An 18,034-nucleotide genomic window follows, 5' to 3' on the forward strand; every position below is an offset into this window, starting at 1 on the left:
ACAAGTATGAATATGATTTAAAATTCATTAAAACAATCACTTCTTGCCTTTTGGCTGTAAGAAAGTATAATAAATTTATTTAGTTTTGGTTATTCTGTTTTAATAAAATACAATTTATTAACTCTGGAAACATCTCCTAGGAGTTTAGGGATAAAATATCTAATGGCACATGGCTTCAGTTAACACTGGGTTTTCCTAGATTATACTTTTACATTTGTGTTTACTATAAGTTTGCATGCAGTGACAATATTACAATTAGAAATAGTTTCAAACGTAGAGAAAGAAAGGTTATAATTTTGTCTGGGTTCAGTCCATCAATTTACTTTAATACCAGATAAAGTTCTAAGAGTGACTAACTCTCCCATAATGGTGTGTTAAAGAGGCCAAACGTATACGTAATTCCCCTATGAAAGTAAGATTGCTACAATTATATCTTCTCCCCATATTATTCCACAACAGTGACTGTAACTCTCTTCACAGGAGACTCAACTAATTACTTAAGTCATTGTTAAAAAAAATAACTGTTGGAACAAAATCTTCTCAAAAACTTCTCAATGAAGCATTTTCCTGCTCCTTTTTGAAATAATGCTTTAAAAGAAGCAACACTATCAACAATGCCTCGAAGTTGGTCTGCTGTGAGTGACAGCTCTGAGTACAGTTATCTTTCTTTGTTCAAGTTACCTGAAAACATAAAAAGTGAAGAATTCTAGTCCTTAACAGCTGTAAAAGAAAATATGACAGCTACATACTTATAAATATGTAACATGGCATTATCAATGTCAATTTTTCTTCTACAGAACTAGATAATAACCAGTAATGATTACTTTCCCTAGATCTTGTTTTTATTTTAGTTTTTAAGAAAAGATTCATTTTTATTATTTTTTATTACAATGTGTGTGAGAGTATGTACACACAAGTATAGATGCTCATGAAGTGCAGAAGAAGGTGTCAGACCCTCTAGAGCTCCTGAGGCACTTGGGTCCCCTTCACTGTTCATCTCTCCAGTCATGTAACTATGACTAGAGGAAAATAAGAAATGTGTTACAGAAGTTAGAGTACTTAAGATCCTGCTCAAAGCACACTGAAGCAATTCCAGGTTTTTTTCCTAATTGCATTAACATGCAGCTTTTGACTATCAGAACCCTAGAGTTCATAACAACTTTCTTCTCCTTCTCTCATTACAGGATTATAGAATGGAGTGTGTAAGCAACCCTCAATTTCTTCACTACCACCCCCTCCCTCCTCCTCCTTCTTCTTCCCCTGAAACAAGGTGGTGCAATGGAGCTTAGCCTCCTAACTAAACTTCTCCTGTGTCTGTGACCACAGGCAGGCACTTGCTACTATGCCTGGACTCTCGGATAACATTTCACTAAATTTTGTGTCTATCCCTCAAACAACTGAGGGAAGGGAAACCTGCTCAATGGCAACAAGACATCAAAATATTCTTCCAGTGAGATCACACACTGAAGTCAATTCTCCCTTACCATTTCAAGGGCATCATGCAGAGTGCTGGATAAGCTGTCGTTTATGTTCATCAGATACAAGTCCCCATTTCCTAAAACTAGAAGTAACGTAGAGTGACTTAGAAAAACAGAAATTTACTAAGTAATCTGGCCAGAAAGCAGAATGTTACATTTAAACTTTACAGTTCAGTAGAAAAACTGGTAAAGTTCATATTTAGGTCATTATTAATTAAATTACTCATAACAAACATGAGTTTTTATTTCACCTATTTTTGTCAAAATTGTTGTTGTTGTTGTTGTTGTTGTTGTTTGATGTGTTTGTTTGTTTTTCCAAGACCAGGTTTCTCTGGCTGTCCTGGGAACTCACTCCGAGGGACCAGGTTGGCCCAGAGATCCACCTGCCTCAGCCTCCAAGTGCTAGGATCAAAGATGTGCATGACCACACCTGGCTCAGCATTGGTTTTTAACTTTTTGTTATCATTTTATGCATCTGGGTGTTCTCCCTGCATGTGGGTGCTGGGAATTGAACACAGAAGAGTGCTAGTGCTCTTAGGCACTGAGTCATCTCTCCAGCCCCAGGGTGTCAGAATTTTAAAGTAACTCCAATTAGCACAATAGCTATGAAGCTGAGAAATAGGCACTGCTACAAGTTGTTCAATGCAAATATGAACTAATTAAAATCAAAAGCTGGTTAATTTTTCCAGGAAGCACACTGAGAGTGTATTGCGAACTTACAAGTGGCAATCCTGTCTCAGCAATTCCATTTGCAGACATTGGTTATGGAAGCTACCAGGTAAGTGGACAAAGATAGTGCGAGAATGGTCATTACAGCCTGGCATGTAGTCTGGAACATGGAAAGCAATCCACATGAATGCCCTCACTCAGGCATCACCTGAATAGATCATATATCACTGGAAAAAGACATGACCCATATGTGCTGGTGTTTATACCATATTACTAGGTAAAAAGTTCAGGTTTTACAATAATATACACAGCATGATCCTATATAAAGGTACACATGTTAAGTATATATTTGCGTATCTATGCATGCAAAGAAAAAAAAGGCTGACAGAATATATCTCAAGCTATTTTCAAATTAATTCTAAAGAATTCTGAGGGAGATTTTATTCTTCAAAATCAGAACCCAGAAAAGTTAACCAACCGGCACAGAACATCTTTTCTTTCTATTATGCCATGTTAAAACTTGAAAGTTAAACAAAAACATTTTTAAAAGAAGTTATCACTAAGGAAAATACTATAATGTAACTAACAAAATCAATTACGATATGTTAACTTACCCTTGGAGGCCAAGTTTTGACCACAGCTAAGTAAGATCTCCCCTTCAGAGATGTGCCTATCTAAGGTTTCTGTTTCAGTGACAGTAATGCTCAAACTGTTCTCCTGTGTAGATGAACTAGAACTAGGATTCTGCTGAGGAGAAGGGGGCTTGGTGCCCTCAGGAAGTGGTGTTGGGGGAGCTGGCTCTGGTGCTGCAGGCAGAGCAGGGAAGTCCACACTCCCAGGTTCCTCATCTTTAGCCACAGACATTACACTAAGAAGATAAAGGCACATTTTCAATTACAAGGTCACTAAAGGTCTAAATCCATTTATATATACAAAAACAGACTTAACTGTCTCTTTTAGCAAAGTATTTATATGATCTACACTATTATAACTAACCAACAAGATTCATTTTTCTCAAGTTCTTTTGCTTTAATCAAAGGCCACCTTGAAAACTGCTCTAGCCACAAAGGAAATTGATATGGGATACTCAGCAATATAAACATTAATTGAGCACAGTAAATGAGGAGCTACACTAGATAAATAATTTTATATTTCATTAATAATCTGATGGTTTATTCTTATTTACTTCAAACCTTTGCAAAGATGAGAAAGTATGAATAAACTTAATTTTAAAATATTTAAAATTTACACAATTTGTTTTTTCTCTAAAGAATAGATTAAAACCATGAAAGGTGGCAACGTGCCTGTTCATTCCAGCATTAAGGAGGTCAAGGCAGGAGGATTACCAATTTAAGAACAACGTCAGTTGTTATAGAAAATTCCAGACCAGCTTGGATTTCATAACAAGCCACACACCAGGCCTTGCTATGCCATTTTACATGCAGGAATAGAGTATGAAGGGAGAATTTGGCAGAGGTGCAGAATAACAAGTGTATGTTCTCGCTTACATCGCTCTTGGGTGAAGAAGTTCTTGAAGAGAGTTAGGATTCTCTTCATCCAGTGGCAGGTCTCCACTGTCCCATGGCTTGGGAAGGTCAGGGCTTGATAACTTCAACTTGTCAATGGAAATTTCTGACAAAGTTGGGGTCAGCACTTCTGCTGGAGGAGGTGTGTTAACCGGGGTAACTGTTGGGGTACTAACAAGTGTGATGGCAGGTATATCACTTCCTGAAGATTGAAAACAGAAAAACTCAGCAAATAACTTTCTGGTAAGATGACTTGTTGTGCACTGGGGCCAAAGGTGCACGCTACCACACCCAGCTTTTTTATGGATACAGGGGTTCGAAATATCCTCGTGCTTGTGCAGCATGCACTTTACCCACAGAGACATACACCACCCTCAATTTATCTTGAGCTGCTTGGTATTTGTTTCAGATTTCTTAAGTATATATTTCATTAGGCATTTGAACAACTTTGGACAATAGTCATTAGAAGCTTTAAAACTCATAAAAAAATGGAAATCAAAATTTCAGTTTTTAATATTTCAACCCAAGTACTAATATCTTAGAAGTATGAAGACTCTAATACCTCTGAAATTCACTGTATGTATTTACGAATAGTGAAATTTCAAAGAGAAATTGTGAATTATTCATGATAAATGCATATTCATATATGTATACTGTTGTATAGCTAAAAATGTGCTAGAAAAGTATGTGCTGTAACTATTCACATATAGTACATTATATCTTATTACTATGAGATGCTTCCACTTACATGTGGTTTGTATATATGTTATAATGTCTGTATTTCTCTAAGTTTCTGATTTATTTTTAATTGTAAGAACATGTTATGAATAGTATATGCAGTGTGATCTTTTTGTCCTAAGTTACATGGACATGTAGAACATGAGAAGAAAATGTAATCCATGGCTAACAGACTGTCTTCATGTAAGTGTCACAGCTAAAATAAATAAATAAATAAATAAATAATGACAATCATAATGATGACAACAATGATAGCTTTTAATAAGAAAATTTCTAAATTAAGATACAAAATTTAAAACCTTGAAAATAGGGCATTTTTAAAGCTATCACATATTTAAAGTAGTGTAAGCAGTTATTAGTCAACATATTTTCAGAAATAATACTGTGGCATGAGTGCCTCCCCTGCAAGTTCATGTTAGAAACTTAATCCCTTGTGAGCTACCCAGGGTAGATGAAGCTGACCTGGGATTAGCAGCTCCATGACAAGTGAGACCTCAGCTTGCAGGTTCTCTGGCTGCTATAGAATGCTTTTTATCATTCATGATGTAGCAAGAGGGCCCTCACCAGAGGCAGCCCCTTGGTCTGACTTTGCAGAGTCCAGAATTTTAAGGAAAAAAAAATCTATTTAACTTATAGATTACCTAGTGTATGGTATTATGCTATAGCTATATAACCAGGCAATTTCTTATTTTCCTTGCAAGAAATAACATTACTAAGCAAAAACTAGACTTGCCAAAAGTAAAACTATTATAGAAACATTTTTAGGTGTAGGTAGGCAAAGCACTTGCCTGACACCTGGAGTTCAATCATGGTACCCATGTAAAGATGAAAAGAGAAAACAAGCTTCATGACTTCCACATATGCCATGGCACATGCACACATGAGTAAACACATACACACAAACACACCCACACCCACACACAAACACACACACACACACCAACAATGTTTTTAAAGAAACAAGGCTTCTACCTTTTTCGGTACATATTTCTTTAATAGAGGAAGCCACATCCTGATCTGAATCACAGGGGGAAGAATCTGGAGTGTTCACTAACACGTGCTCCTGAGGAGGTGGCGGTGAGCATGGAGGAGTAGGCTGTGGTGTAGCAACTGGGGTACAAACTCTTACCTGAGATAAATCAGTGAAGCAAGTTACACTGTGTTTATAATTACCCAAACAAAAATAATATGAAACAGTAATATAAACTCAATCATAGACTATACGGAATTTAAATGGATGGTCAAAGTAACAACAAAATAAGAGCTTAAGTTCTCTGGTTTTTAAATATTTAGTTGCCAGTATAATGCTTTTGGGCAACTGAGGTAACTCTGCCTCTGAAAGAGCTCTTTGCTTCCTCTTCTAATACAGAGAGGACTAAACAGATAAAAATGAAGGTCAAAGTCAACCACAAAGTTGAAGGGTAGGCCATGCAGCAAAAAAGAAGCACTTAATTGATCGACAAGATCTCAAAACATTAGCCTCTGAGAATGAAGGACCAGCATGTAAAAAGTAATGAGGGGGAGGGATAAGAAAGAGGAGAGGGTCCTCTGAGAATGAAGGACCAGCATGTAAAAAGTAATGGGGGAGGGTAAGAAAGAGAAGAGGGTGGGAGAGACTTTGGACATGACAGCCAGATGCAAAGAAAGGAAGCATTTTAATATTAATTTATCAAGTAGGTTAACATTCAAAAGATTCCAAAATTCAAAGCCACAAAAGGGTAATAGTGAAAACAGTGCCCTGTTTCTATGTTTCTTCCCTCAGAGTTACCAACTAATCCTGACCTAAGTCAATTACATGTACAGAAATTCATCTATGCAATAAGTTTCCAGTCCTCCCTGAACATGGGTGTCAGTTAGGAAGCCTGGGCAGTCTGTGGGGCCTCTGGTAGTGGAACAGTATTTATCCCCAGTGTATGAATGGACATTGGGAGGCCATTCACAAAGAGGGATACTCTCTCAGTCTAGACACACTGGGGAGGGCCCAGGCCAGGCCCCAAATGCAGTGACAGACTTTGATGATTCCCCATGGAAGGCCTCGCCCTTTCTTTTTTTTTTTTTTTTTTTTTTTAAAGAGAATTTTAAACTTTACTTATTTTGAAGATTTATTTATTTAGTTATTATGTATGCAGTGTTCTGCCTGCATGTTTGCCCGCATGTTTGCCTGCAGGTCAGAAGAAGGCACCAGATCTCATTACAGATGGTTGTGAGCCACTATGAGGTTGCTGGGAATTGAACTCAGGTTCTCTGGAAGAGCAGCCAGTGCTCTTAACCTCTGAGCCATCTCTCCAGCCCAGGCCTCACCCTTTCTATGAAGGGTGGAAGGGAGAGGGAACCAGGATTGACATGTACAATAAGATTGTTTCTGATTTAAATTTAAAATTCTAATATATTATTATATGTTATACATACATACATACATACATACATACATATATATTTCCAGTCCTAACTGTTGAAAGAACTGCTTTAATTCTGAGGAGATATTGGGAAATCTCCCCTCCAGGGCTGTACTATTTCACACTATCAGCAGAGGGTATGAGAGTGTCTATTGCTCCAGGGTTTATCAAATAAATTACCAAATGTGGAGAGTTTAGTGAGCTGACTACCTTTTATAGGTATATGGGCAATCTGTATTTCTTTCCTTTGTTCACTTTTTAAAAACTTCTCTCTTTATCTCCTCTCTAAAAAGCAAACTACTACTTAAGCTGATGGTGAAGTCTACAGCCATACTACCCTGAACATGCCCGATATCATCCAAAATGACAGAAGATTGTTACAAAGTCTGTAACACTGCTCAACAGCAAATTATTTTATTTGAAAAAGAAATAATATACTAAATATTTTCTACTTCTTGACTACATATACCTACAGCAGAAAAATCTGTTTAAATATAGTTTTCACAAATAAAATGCCCCTTGCTGGGCAGTGGTGTCAGGAGGCAGAGGCAGCAGATCTCTGAGTTGGAGGCCAGCCTGGTCTAGAGTGAGATCTAGGACAGCCAAGGCTACACAGAGAAACCATCTCATAAAACAAAACAAAACAAAACAAAAATCAAAATTAGACTCATTTCTACAGTCTTAGACTTTCTTCCAAGATTGATGTTCTAGCCAAGGCTCTTGTAGTGTTCTACACTGTTATATAAGCAATCTAAGAACCAAGGCTTCATTTCTTTGAGGGGAAAAAAAAATGTTCACCAAAACCCAGTAAGCAATGGGATTTCTAATAGAACTTCAAAACAAAATTTAAAAAGCAGGATGCAATAGCATTCCTTGGGAAGCTGAAGCAAGAGCTCAGCTCCCAAAATTAAACTTAAAAATTCATAAAAATAAAATGCATATATTATGTCAAAGGGCTAAGAAAAGGATGACAGACTTGAAGAACTCAGTGGGTATGGGCTTGTCCTGCTAGACATTCAGTAAGCAGATTTTAAACTATCTCTATTGTATAGGCAAGGCTAAATAAAATATAGAGCTGAGGTTTTCCTAAAAGCCTATGCTCGCAACAATTATAAACTTCCTACTTATACTTGTTTTTCCAAATGTTCTTATTTAATCACCCCCATGAAAATATGTGCAGTGCAGTGAATGAATACAGAACAAACTGAAGGAGTGAACACAGGTCCTCACCCTAAGCTGTCTACACTGCAAGCATCAAGGTACTAAAGCACAGGGATGAGCAGGTGCATCATATCACCTAACACCACACTCTGCTGAGGGAGGGGACACACGAAGAAGAGAAGGGAGGTAGAGGGTGTGAGCAAAGTAAACAATATGAAATGTTATAACCCATTATTTTTGTATGTTTACTGAAAACGATTAATAAAATACAAAGAAAATTTCTTCTTAGGGAATACTACCAGTAGTTTTGAGGTAGAGTCATATATCCCCAACTTTTGAATGTTCTTAAATTTAATAGAGAGCTGGAGAGATGGTTCAGCAACTAAGAGCACTGGCTGCTCTTCCAATGAACCTGGATTCAATGCCCAGGGCCCACATGGAGGCTCACAACTGTTTGTTCCAGATCTGATTTTTCTTCTGGCTTCTGTTGGAACTGCATGCAAGTGGCAGACATGTATGCAGAAAAAACACTCATGCATTTAAAATAATAAAATGTTTTAATATATAGCAGATACAGATTTTAGAAATGTGTTCAAATGCTATCAATTGTGAAATGTAATACAGGGAAAAAATGGTCACTGTATTACACATGTAACTTTTCTGTAGATTTTAATTTTACAATTAAAAAAAAATGTTGAGTGTAATAGCTCATACCTGAACCCAGTACAAGGTCAGCTTCAAGGGCATAGTGACTTCAAGGCTAGCTTGGGCTATAAGAAACCCAATCACAAAAATAAAATAATAAAATGCTAGGGAAAATATTAATTACAGAAACAAGGAATAAAATTATGTCCACAATCTACAATCTGCTTCTGCTTTTTTTTATTTGTTTTGCTTTGTTTTTTGAGACAGGGTTTTTTTCTGTAGCCCTGGCTGCCCTAGAATTCACTCTGTAGAACAGGCTGGCCTCAAACTCACAGAGATCTGCCTGCCTTTGCTTCCCAAATTCTTGGATTAAAGGCATGTGCCATCACAGCTCAGCTTCAATCTATGATCTTAATAACCTGAAGTTTAAAATGTATCTTTTTTATGCAGGAGTGTTGGCTCCCACTTATAATACTAGCACTTAGGAGGCTGAAGTAGGCGTATTATCGTGAGCCTGAGGCTAGCCTGGACTAGAGAGCTCCATGCCAGCTTTGGACTATAGGACTATAGATTAAGACCCTGTCTCAAGCAAGCACATACACTCTCTCTCTCTTTCTCTCTCCCTCTTATAATGTCTAAAAAAATCCCCCACAATTCTTAAAATATTAAGTCACAAAAGGAGAGAAAGTCATTCTTACCGGTAAGTTAGTTTCATTTGTTGAAGTATTACCAGAAACACTTTTGGCAACAGGCCCTTGCTTCTTTGCCTCTCTGTCACCTAACATGACAGCAATGGTCTCAGCAAGCGCTTCATGCACAAATTGACTGATCATGTCTGAATTCACAGGAACCCCAGCATCAATGAAAAGCTGGAGGGCTCCACTGCTTGTTCCTACGACTAAAAATCAAGAACTTCAATTAACACCAGGAAACATGGTTTGCAAGCCAAACCCTAATTCTTAAAGTGTAGAGATGCTGATATAAAGGTGTGTGAGGAGGGAAGGAGGAGTGAAAGGTAAGAACAGAAACAAATCTACTTGCCACCAGAAAGACAAAGATAACAGCCTACAGGAACATCCTCTTACAACAAACAACAAACTTTTTTTAAATAAACAAAAGTTTATTTAATATGACTTCTTCCCCACAACTGCAGAAATTAATGAATATTACATTGATGCTAATTTTCTCCGCTGAAAACAATGCCATGTCCACTCCTGACCAAACCCTGGATGCAGTAAGTGGAAGCCAAGCTCCCCTCCCTCTAGTTCAGGGGCATCGGTGAGAGGCACTGCACACTGAGCCAGGCTCTCCTCCCCCCAGTTCAGGTGCATTAGTCAGTGACACTGCACACTGAGTCTCCTCAAGCTTCTATAGCAGTATCTGGGGAGTTAAAAGTGAGGCTGTAAAGGAAGAACGGGCTAGTCCAAGACTGGAAAGACAGGAAGAAAAATGTTTTGTTTTGTTTCTTAAAAGAAAAAGAACATGTGGTGCACATAAACTAATGCAGACAAACACACTTACACATTTAAAAAATTAATATAAAAATAGCATGCTAAATAAAAGTCAGCTAGCAACAACAATATGTTATAGAATACTCATGTATTAAAGTCATCAAAAGATTAAAATACAGTGACAGAAAGGCAAACTGTAGTTGTTTGGGCCACTGCACACAGGTGGAGGCTAGGAATTATCTGCAAAGAAGCCCAAGGATACTTTGGTATTGACAGAAATGTTTCCTGGTATTATGATTAAATGCATAACTTTTAAAGCTTATTTAACTGTATACTTAGAACTGGTGAATTCTAAGGCAACTAAATTACAATTTAAAAAAGATGGAATACATTTCCATAAGACCCCTCAAATGGCACTGAGTGCTAGTTGTCCCGCCCCATATTCCCTCCCCTATTACCCCCTTCTCCCCTCCCCATTCCTGTTTAACCCTCCTGCCTCAGTCCCCCTGCTGCCTCTCCACACTGTAGTCTATTTCCCATTCCTTAGGAGACCCTCCTCTCCTCTTAGGCCTTTAATCTATGCCTAACCTCTGTGATTATATTATATTATATTATATTATATTATATCTGGTCTACCAAAGGCTTTAAAGCTAACATCCACTAATACAGAGACCCACCTTGGACAATATGCAGAGAGTGAGAGACTTTGAAACACTCAGTCCTAAATGGACATATTCATCAAACCCTTCCTCTCATGGCTCAGGGAACTATGAAGAAAAGGAGTGAGAAGATTGGAAGAGCCAGGGAGGATGGATGACACCAAGGAAATGGTGTCATTCAGACACAATAGGACTGATGTACATATGAACTCACAAAAACCATGACAGCATGCACAGGGCCTGCACAAATTCAAACCAAATCAGATCCCAAATGAGAAGGGAAAGTGGACACAAGCTCCCATCCCTAATCAAGAAGCTGTCTCCAAGCTTGCAAAAGAAAAATTAGTTTTCTCTAGTGGAGTCTTGCTGGGTATATTAACCATACTTAAGGGCAGGCCCCATCCCCAGCAGAAGAGAGCCAATACAAAAAGTACTCAATGGTACTTCTACAGACTTTTTGTGTTACATTGCTTTGCTTTGTTTGAACTTTTCTTTTTGGTCTTGTTGGTCTTTTGCTTGTATATTATGGTTTCTGACTTCCTGTTTTAATGGGTTTTGTTTTGGTATATGTGTTTCTTGTTCTCCCCCCCCCCTCTCTCTCTGTGTGTGTGTGTGTGTGTGTGTGTGTGTGTGTGTGTGTGTGTGTGTGTGTGTTCCTTTTTCTAATTCTGGTTTGTTTGCCTGTCTGTGTTCTAAAGAGTAAAAGGACATAGAGTTGAGTGGGTGGGGAGGTAGGGAGGAAAAAATAAATAAAAGACAAACTATGGAGTAGAGGAAGAGAAGTAGGAAAAGAAGAATCAGAGCCAAAGGGAGGCGTGAGGGAGAAGCAGAGGAATGGCACAGGTTTCTTAAAGAAAGGCTCATTTAGCCACTCACTGAATACTTGAACCCTCATTAGGCCATCAGTAAAGCGCCTGACACAAAGCAGCAGATTTTTCACACTGAATGGTTCATAGTCTAGGGAGTGAGGAAGATTTGTAAGACAACCACAATATACTCTGGTACCTATTATAAATGTATGTTGATTAATCTTGTCAACTTGAAGGATTTTGGAATCACTTAGGAGACAAATCTCTGGACATGTTTGTGAGGACATTTCCAAAGAGGCTTAACTAGAAAGAAAACACCCACAATCACTCAGTGTGGGTAGAACCAGTCAATGGCCTAGAGTTCTGGACTGAATTCCAAAGAGGAAGAAGTTGAGTATGAAGAACTTATGTCTCCTAGCTTCCTGACTGAGGATGCGATGTGACCGCTATCTTACACTCCAATGCTTCCTGACTGAGGATGCGATGTGACCGCTATCTTACACTCCAATGCTTCCTGACTGAGGATGCGATGTGACCGCTATCTTACACTCCAATGCTTCCTGACTGAGGATGCGATGTGACCGGACACTCATGTTCCACCACATGTCTTTCCCACCTTGATGAACTTCTTCTACTCTCTCAAACTACCAGCCAAAATAAATCTTTCCCTAGTAAGTTTCTCTCTGTTAGCTACTTGGTTGCAGCTATGAGAAAAAAAAAAGTAGGGTCTGGAAAGAAAGGAACTGCACCCAAAGCTGACAGACGACCCGAGTAACTCCTAGAACCCATAGAGCAAGATAAAACTCAAGTCTGAAAGTTGTCTCTGACTTGGGTATGCATGCATTTGCAAACTTATACAGTATTCTACTGTTCCTCCACAACAATATATATTATATATATATTCACATAACATACACTTATATAAGGTATGTAAAGTTACATCACATATATATTACTGGAGAATGGCTTAGCAACCTGAAAACTGTAACATGTAATAAGAGGGGAAAGGAATACTAATCTCATCCACAGAGAAGCAGAAAGTGAGAAAGCCAAGGATCCATTTGAAGTCCAGGATACAGAAATCCACAATAACTAAATAAAGGCCGTATCTTTTAATACCAACAACAACAACAGGTCCACTTTACGTACCAACGTCAGAAGCTGGTGGTTCGCTTGCCTCACTAATTGAAACACTGTCATCAAGTCTGGCTTGTTGCTGCAGCGGAAAAAGCCCAGAGATAATTCTTGACATTATTTCTTGTTCTACCCTAGAAGTATAAAGTTAAATATACCTAAATTGGTTAAAAGTATAAAATGTTAACTATTGTCACCTTTAAGAATAAGCTGTCTATGCTCCTGGCACAGACATGTGAAAGCAGCCATATGAGTTGCATCTGGAAGGAAAAGAACTTGTCTTTTCTGCTAAGACAAGCCAGGGAACCCACTTCGAGCTTTCCATACCAGCCTGACAGAAAACTTCCTGTAACCCCCATACCCCCCATCCCAAATTAAGCATAAGATGTGGGTCTCTGATTATCCAGTGCATCGTGTACTTGAAAGGTGTGCTTCTCACTCAGAGCACACATCATATACAGTCACACCAGATCACAACAGTGAAGTTCACTGAGTAGAGTTTGGAACTGGATAAGCACTTAAAAGTATCCTCAAACTAGCGATGTAATGTTTCTATTTGTGAGTTAGTTAGAATAAAGTGATTTTATTTTTTAAAAAATGCAAGAAAAAGAACTGTTCTCTCAACAAAAACAAATACACAGACTGCAAGGCAGGGCAGAATCCTTTTCAAGGGTTCTTTTCCTTGAAAATAAAGAAAAAGGTTATTTCCAAGGTCCTTGTCAGGAAGATGAAAGGAAAAGGAAAAAGGAAAGAGCAGGAGACTCCTTTTAGTACACTTCTTTAGGGCAGCTAATATGCACATAAAAATTACTGCTGTAGAAATGATAGATGTTCATTGTGGAAAAATCAGAAAATGAATTGTTTTAAAAATTGGTAAGGTTCACTCATAATCCTAGATTCAACGATAAGTACAGATAATGATCTGATAGATATTTCAAACATTTGTTCAGTGCAAACTTATTTTAAGGTCATAAGCTAGGTTTACACTGTGTCTCTTGCTTTATTTAAACACCACTACAGTATCTTTTACTCTTACTGAATACTCCTCGAAGCCATTTCCATTTATATCTGCTATTCTGATTCTATATATGCCAATAGGATTAGAAACTTACCACTGAATTAAACTATTTTCCAATGTTTCTTTTCTCTCAATTACTTTATCCAAAATATCAGTAGTGGGATGAAAATTAGAAACTACTGGAGGAAATGAAGGACCATTATACTCTGTAGGAATGACCTTAACACTTCGGTTAAACTCCAGCACAGGTGCAGAGCATTCAGGAATTTCATCACGCTGGTCCTCTTCCTGGTAACATCACAAAAATAAAACTATTATATCCACGTATCTAGTCAACATGTACTCAGTGCCAAGCATAGGCAAAGAACTCAGCTGTATGAATTAACCGGCATTTACAAACCAGCCAATAACCTTTCTATTTAGGTGATAAGACATTAAATATAGCATACACACTACACTTATCACAAGACAGATATCAATCATACATGACATTGGAGAAAAATGCATTTATACAGTTTACTTTTTTAAAACTCAATGTTCAAATTCTGGGTGTAGTTCAGTGGTAGAACAGTTGTCTACCATGTATGAGGCCCTGGGTTTGATTCCACACTACCACACACACACAACATAAAAAATAAAATTCAATATTCATTCTATATAGTCATATAGCTAGAAAACATAGGGATTCTAGCATTAAACATTATGAAGTATCTAGAAATTTATGAACCTGAAATTTACATCTAAATATACAGTTAATCTTATATATTACTTTTATCATCATGCCACATCCCAAATTTATTTCTGTGATTTTTTTTAACTTTTCCTTATAAAAAATGTAACATCTTTAAAAACTAACAAAATAATACCTAGTTACTGCATGCTATATATAAATAATATGAATTATATGTATCTGGTCCCCAACTTCAACAACTATCAACTCATGGTCAATCTTGCCATCCCCTGTCCACTTTTTCTTTCATAGATCATATTGACCCAAATCACAGATATAATTTTATCTATTATTAAATAAGCATCTTAAAAATGTTCATTCTCTTTAAATATAACAGTTCATCAATACCCTATTGAGGAATAAAACCCTCAAGCAGTAAGACAAAGAGTTAGAGTAGAAGAAACCCTTGTCACTCAACCCCAAATTCATTCTTAACTCTATAACAGCTTCTTCCACTTGTACATTGAAAAATACAATTCAATTAGACAACAGCCAACAACATGCTAGACAGTAGGAATATAAAGACAAATAAGATTCCTAGCTTCAAAACATTTGTGCAGCATTCACACCAGGCATTGGTGGTGCACACCTTTAATCCCAATACTCCAGAGTCAGAGGCAGGTGGATCTCTGTGAGTTCGAGGCCAGCCTGGTCTAAACAGCAAGTGCCAGGACAGGCTCCAAAGCAATACAGAGAAACCTTGTCTCATAAAACCAAAAAAAAAAAAAAAAAAAAAAGAAGAAGAAGAAGACGACGACGACGACGACATATGTTGGGTACATAAATACAATGCATAACCATGCATATTCTAAAGTAAGATTTTATTTATGTGCTATATGTGTGCAGGATCCAGCAGAGGTCAGAAAAAGGAGTTGGATTCTCTCCAACTGGAGTTATAGGCAGTTGTGAGTCAACATGTTGGGTGCTGGGAACTGAACTCAGGTCCTCTGCAAGAGCAACAAATGCTCTTCAGTGTTGAGCCATTCCTCTAGCCCTTCAGTTTTCATTAACAAAATCAGTCTTAAGTTTGAAAGTTAAGGAATGTGAATGGCTTATTACTAATGCTAAATAACTTATTGTTGATGCCAAATGACTTACTAATAATACTAAAATATTCTTAGTCCTGTGTCTCCTTTATCATGTATTTTACTTTTTCCTATCTTTCTCTCCTATTTTATTGTTTTCATAATTTTGACATCCATATAGGGTATTCCTATTTATAACTTTTTTTCTCAAAATAAACCGAACTTTGGCTCCAGAAATCAAGTTAAATGGAATAAAATGGAGAAAGGAAAGCCAGAGAAATGAAGGCAGCAGTTATATTCCAGGTGGGAAATGGTGGACTATCATTAATTTTCTGAAGACAAAACTATACTATAGAAACACTTCATAATTTTTAAAAGAAATTTAAATAAGCATAATTAAAAGTTAAAGTCTATTTAGATCAAAGTAAAGACATATTTCTCAAGGTGCTGCAACACAGTTGTGATAGTCAGAACACATTCACCCAACTGGAAAAATATTTGTAGGAAAATGACTTCCTGTGTCTCTAAGCTTTGTTACCTGAAGAACATCAATTACTTCATCAAAATTAGTTCCTGGAAGCTTCGCCTCTTCTTTATCCACCTTCATAAATTCGGGAATCTAAGGAAATATCATAGTTTTATTGCCTTCAATTTAAAAATACATATAATTTATCAGATTTTCACATATATTATAATCTTCACATATCCCTATTATTTTAATATTCTATTCAGAACTGATTTAATTAGTAAATAAAATCCAGGTTAGTCTTCAATCCATTAGCTCATCATTTCAAGAACTATAGAACATTATTTTCAACAAAAAATATTTTAAAAAATTATCTGGAATCTGACTGGAATTCCAGTCAGTTTCTTTTCCTAAAGATTTATTTATTTATTTATTTATTTACTTATTTATTTATTATGTATATAACATTCTGCCTCCGTGTATGCCTGCACATGAGAAGATGGCACTATAGATGGTCATGAGCCACCATGTGGTGGCTGGGAATTGAACTCAGGACCTTTGGAAGAGCAGGCAGTGCTCTTAACCACTGAGCCATCTCTCCAGCCCCCCAAAAATATTTTTAAAAATTTTTATTTGTTTTATTTTATTTTGTGTGTGTCCAAGAGGACACCAAAGCCGTCCATGTGGATAGGTCAAAGGATAATTACAGGAATCGGTTTTCTCCTTCTATCATGTGGGTCTTTGGGATCAAATTCAGGTCCCCAGGCTTAGCCACAAGCACTCTTACCCACTGAGCCATCTCCCCCAGACTCCAGTGCAAATTTTAAAGCAACTATCAACAGGCTGAGGAAAGTTCTTACATGTGTAGCTATAAAATGTACACCTTCACAAACTTACAAAAGACAGAAACAGATCAATTGTTTTCAAAGAAAATGGGACTAGCAAGGTGGCTCAGCAGCTTGTACTTGTCACCAAGTCAGAGGACCTTCATTTGATTTCTGGGACCACATAGTGGAAGGAGAGAAACAACTGCTGAGAGTTGTCTTCTGACCTCTTCATGCACCCAGCTACACACACCATGCACACGGACTACACACACATGTGCACCCACTCACACACTCACTCACACACACACTCATACACACACACATACACATACACACACACAGCAAAAATAAAAATGTAATTTAAATTAAAAAGAAATAGGGACTTTTTCTCAGTGGCTAAGAGCACTTGGGTTTGGTTCCCAGCACCCTTATCAGGCAGGTCACACTTGCCTATAACTCCAGTTTCAGGGAATCCAATGCCCTCTGGTCTCTAAGGGCACCTGCAGGGACTTGGTGAATATAAAACCTCACACAGGTGCACATACACATATTTTAAAAAATGAACAAATAAAATCTTTTAAATTTTTAAATAAAAATAAAATTATCCTCAAGTTAACTATTTGGGCCTTGCTATATAAAATCTAGTTACTAAAAACTCCAACAGTTTCTTGCTGAGAGCAGAATTACACAGACTCCAAAAATGTATTATTTGTTACCATACATGTTCCAATGAACTTCTGAGAAAAACAAATTTACTTACAAAAAGTTAATTAGATTAGGTATAAATTCCATTCAATTCTATTATGGTGTTCATAATCATGAAAGATATGTTTTTCTGAGACAGGGTTTCTCTATGTAATAGTCCTTGTTAGACCAGGCTGGCCTCAAACTCACAGAGATTCACCTGACTCTGCCTAGTGAGTGCTGAGATTAAAGATGTGTGCCACAACTACCCAGCTATCATAAAAGACTTTTTAGTTTTGTTTTTTCCCCCTTTCAACAGGGTCTCACTGTGTCACCTGGCTGTCTTGGCCTTGGTTGAACAGACCAAAGTGGCCTCGAAATCACAGAGCTCTTCCTGTCTCTGTCTACCGCATATGCTGGGGTTGAAGGTGTGCACTAGAGTGCCTATCTGGTTTTTTGGCTTTTGTTTCTGATGGGAATTCTTTTGTTTGTTTTCTTGTGTTTTGAAACAAAGTCTTGAGGGGCATTGGTGGCCCTTTAATCCCAACACTGGGGAGGCAGAGGCAGGCAGTTCTCTGTGAGTTCCAGGCCAGCCTGGTCTACAGATCGGGTTCCAGG

The 18,034-nt window shown here is 37.5% G+C and overlaps 1 protein-coding gene across 4 annotated transcripts in view; it reads right to left on the bottom strand.

Annotated features, from left to right (window-relative positions):
• The window catches only part of Kiaa0586 (KIAA0586 ortholog), a 91,285-nt gene that overhangs the window by 34,510 nt on the left and 38,741 nt on the right, over nucleotides 1-18,034 (bottom strand). For all 4 annotated transcript variants that reach the window (XM_027418208.2, XM_035445471.1, XM_027418207.2 and 1 more), the window contains 8 exons: nucleotides 15,978-16,058; nucleotides 13,779-13,972; nucleotides 12,682-12,800; nucleotides 9,312-9,511; nucleotides 5,384-5,540; nucleotides 3,656-3,875; nucleotides 2,762-3,015; nucleotides 1,485-1,561 (listed from right to left, as the gene is read on the bottom strand). In XM_027418208.2, the coding sequence (XP_027274009.1) occupies nucleotides 1,485-1,561; nucleotides 2,762-3,015; nucleotides 3,656-3,875; nucleotides 5,384-5,540; nucleotides 9,312-9,511; nucleotides 12,682-12,800; nucleotides 13,779-13,972; nucleotides 15,978-16,058 (1,302 nt within the window). The remainder of the gene's footprint in view (nucleotides 1-1,484; nucleotides 1,562-2,761; nucleotides 3,016-3,655; nucleotides 3,876-5,383; nucleotides 5,541-9,311; nucleotides 9,512-12,681; nucleotides 12,801-13,778; nucleotides 13,973-15,977; nucleotides 16,059-18,034) is intronic.

The sequence above is a fragment of the Cricetulus griseus genome, chromosome 5 (assembly GCF_003668045.3).
Source record: "Cricetulus griseus strain 17A/GY chromosome 5, alternate assembly CriGri-PICRH-1.0, whole genome shotgun sequence".
In the NCBI taxonomy this organism is placed as follows: Eukaryota; Metazoa; Chordata; class Mammalia; order Rodentia; family Cricetidae; genus Cricetulus; species Cricetulus griseus.